At 35.0% G+C, this 1,326-nt stretch overlaps 1 protein-coding gene across 1 annotated transcript in view; it reads right to left on the reverse strand.

The window, feature by feature from the left end:
- Positions 1-1,326, reverse strand: part of LOC119581917 (NEDD8-activating enzyme E1 regulatory subunit-like) — a gene marked incomplete in the record, with an annotated part of 10,240 nt that overhangs the window by 7,484 nt on the left and 1,430 nt on the right. Inside the window, 1 exon segment of the mRNA XM_037930080.1 lies at positions 116-280. Within this exon segment, the coding sequence (XP_037786008.1) occupies positions 116-280 (165 nt within the window).

The following is a 1,326-nucleotide window of genomic DNA, read 5'->3' on the forward strand; positions in this document are numbered from 1 at the left end:
AATTAAAGGTACTATATAATCTATATTACCCCATTTATATAATGAAAATCATCAGCTTGTTCAAAGAACTCTCAAAATCTAAATCCATAAAACATAAAAGAAGAAACTGCCATACTTGTTGCCAATGTCCTTTGGTGTGACTTTTGCATCATCTACAATGGTTATGGCTCCCACACCCGGCAGGACCAGAGACTTCAGTGTTTCTGTTCCTGTGGCACTGGCATTGATGAGGCAGATGTTTGCACACTCCAGTGAAGCTTGGCCATGGTCACCCCAAAGCCTGGGGGTGTGGTGCAAAGGGAATCAGATATAAACGATCAGTACTAAACAGAATGACCATTATTTCTACTCTCTGCTAAATATAACTTCCTATAAAATAATAAACAAGTATCCCTTAATAACTATACTGTTTAATCTATTATTAAAGCTCTGTATAAATACTAAAAATAAAAAAACAAAAAGTAGCTTGGCAGTATCATATGTGATCTACGTCAAAAACAATAACTAGAAAAATTATCAAAAACCAACAGACTCTTTTACAGTATATATCTTAGGAGTTCTGCCCTAAATAATTCTTTTTATAGTAAATAACAGTCAAGTTCCACCACATATACTCTGACAATGATCAACACATATCTTAAACCATCCATTAATATTATAATCATTGGATTCACCAATTTGCATAATTAATAAACATCTCAATTTTTGGTAGTGCACATCGCTACCCGCATGGTAAATAGTACTACCATTCTTTTCAATACTAAAATCAAAGACTTTTCATTTATAACACTTCTATCACAAACAATAATAAAGTAGTTATTTAATACTGATAACGGTAATTATTTACAAAGTCCCTGTTACTCTAGTTGACAATCTTGGGGGCACTCCTGGGAATCCACAATCATCAACATTTGAACCAAAAACCTTCCTCATCCAGGGTCTACAGCAATTTATAATACCATCAATGTAGGCAGATACACTCATATTTAGACACTTGGGAAACCTGAAACAGAAAGGTGGGCTGGCCTCTTGCACTCATCAGCCAGTCACCAGTGATTGGTTGAGTATTTGAGCACTGTAGCCCACTGAGCCACTAAGCACAAGAAAAGGACAAAATTTTACATGTCACTGTGATGATTGCAAATATGCAGTATTTTGACTAAATGCAATTAAATGGATGCTGATTTGGTTGAATTAATCCTTTTTATTTCACAAAACCAACCAGCCTTGCTATTATAATTTTTTGCTCCAACTGTATGCGGTGTAGTATACATGAATCTATTATTGATCTATCCCAAAACCCAAATCCTCATCACACCAAGTCCA

This window comes from Penaeus monodon, chromosome 15, assembly GCF_015228065.2.
Source record: "Penaeus monodon isolate SGIC_2016 chromosome 15, NSTDA_Pmon_1, whole genome shotgun sequence".
Taxonomy (NCBI): domain Eukaryota; kingdom Metazoa; phylum Arthropoda; class Malacostraca; order Decapoda; family Penaeidae; genus Penaeus; species Penaeus monodon.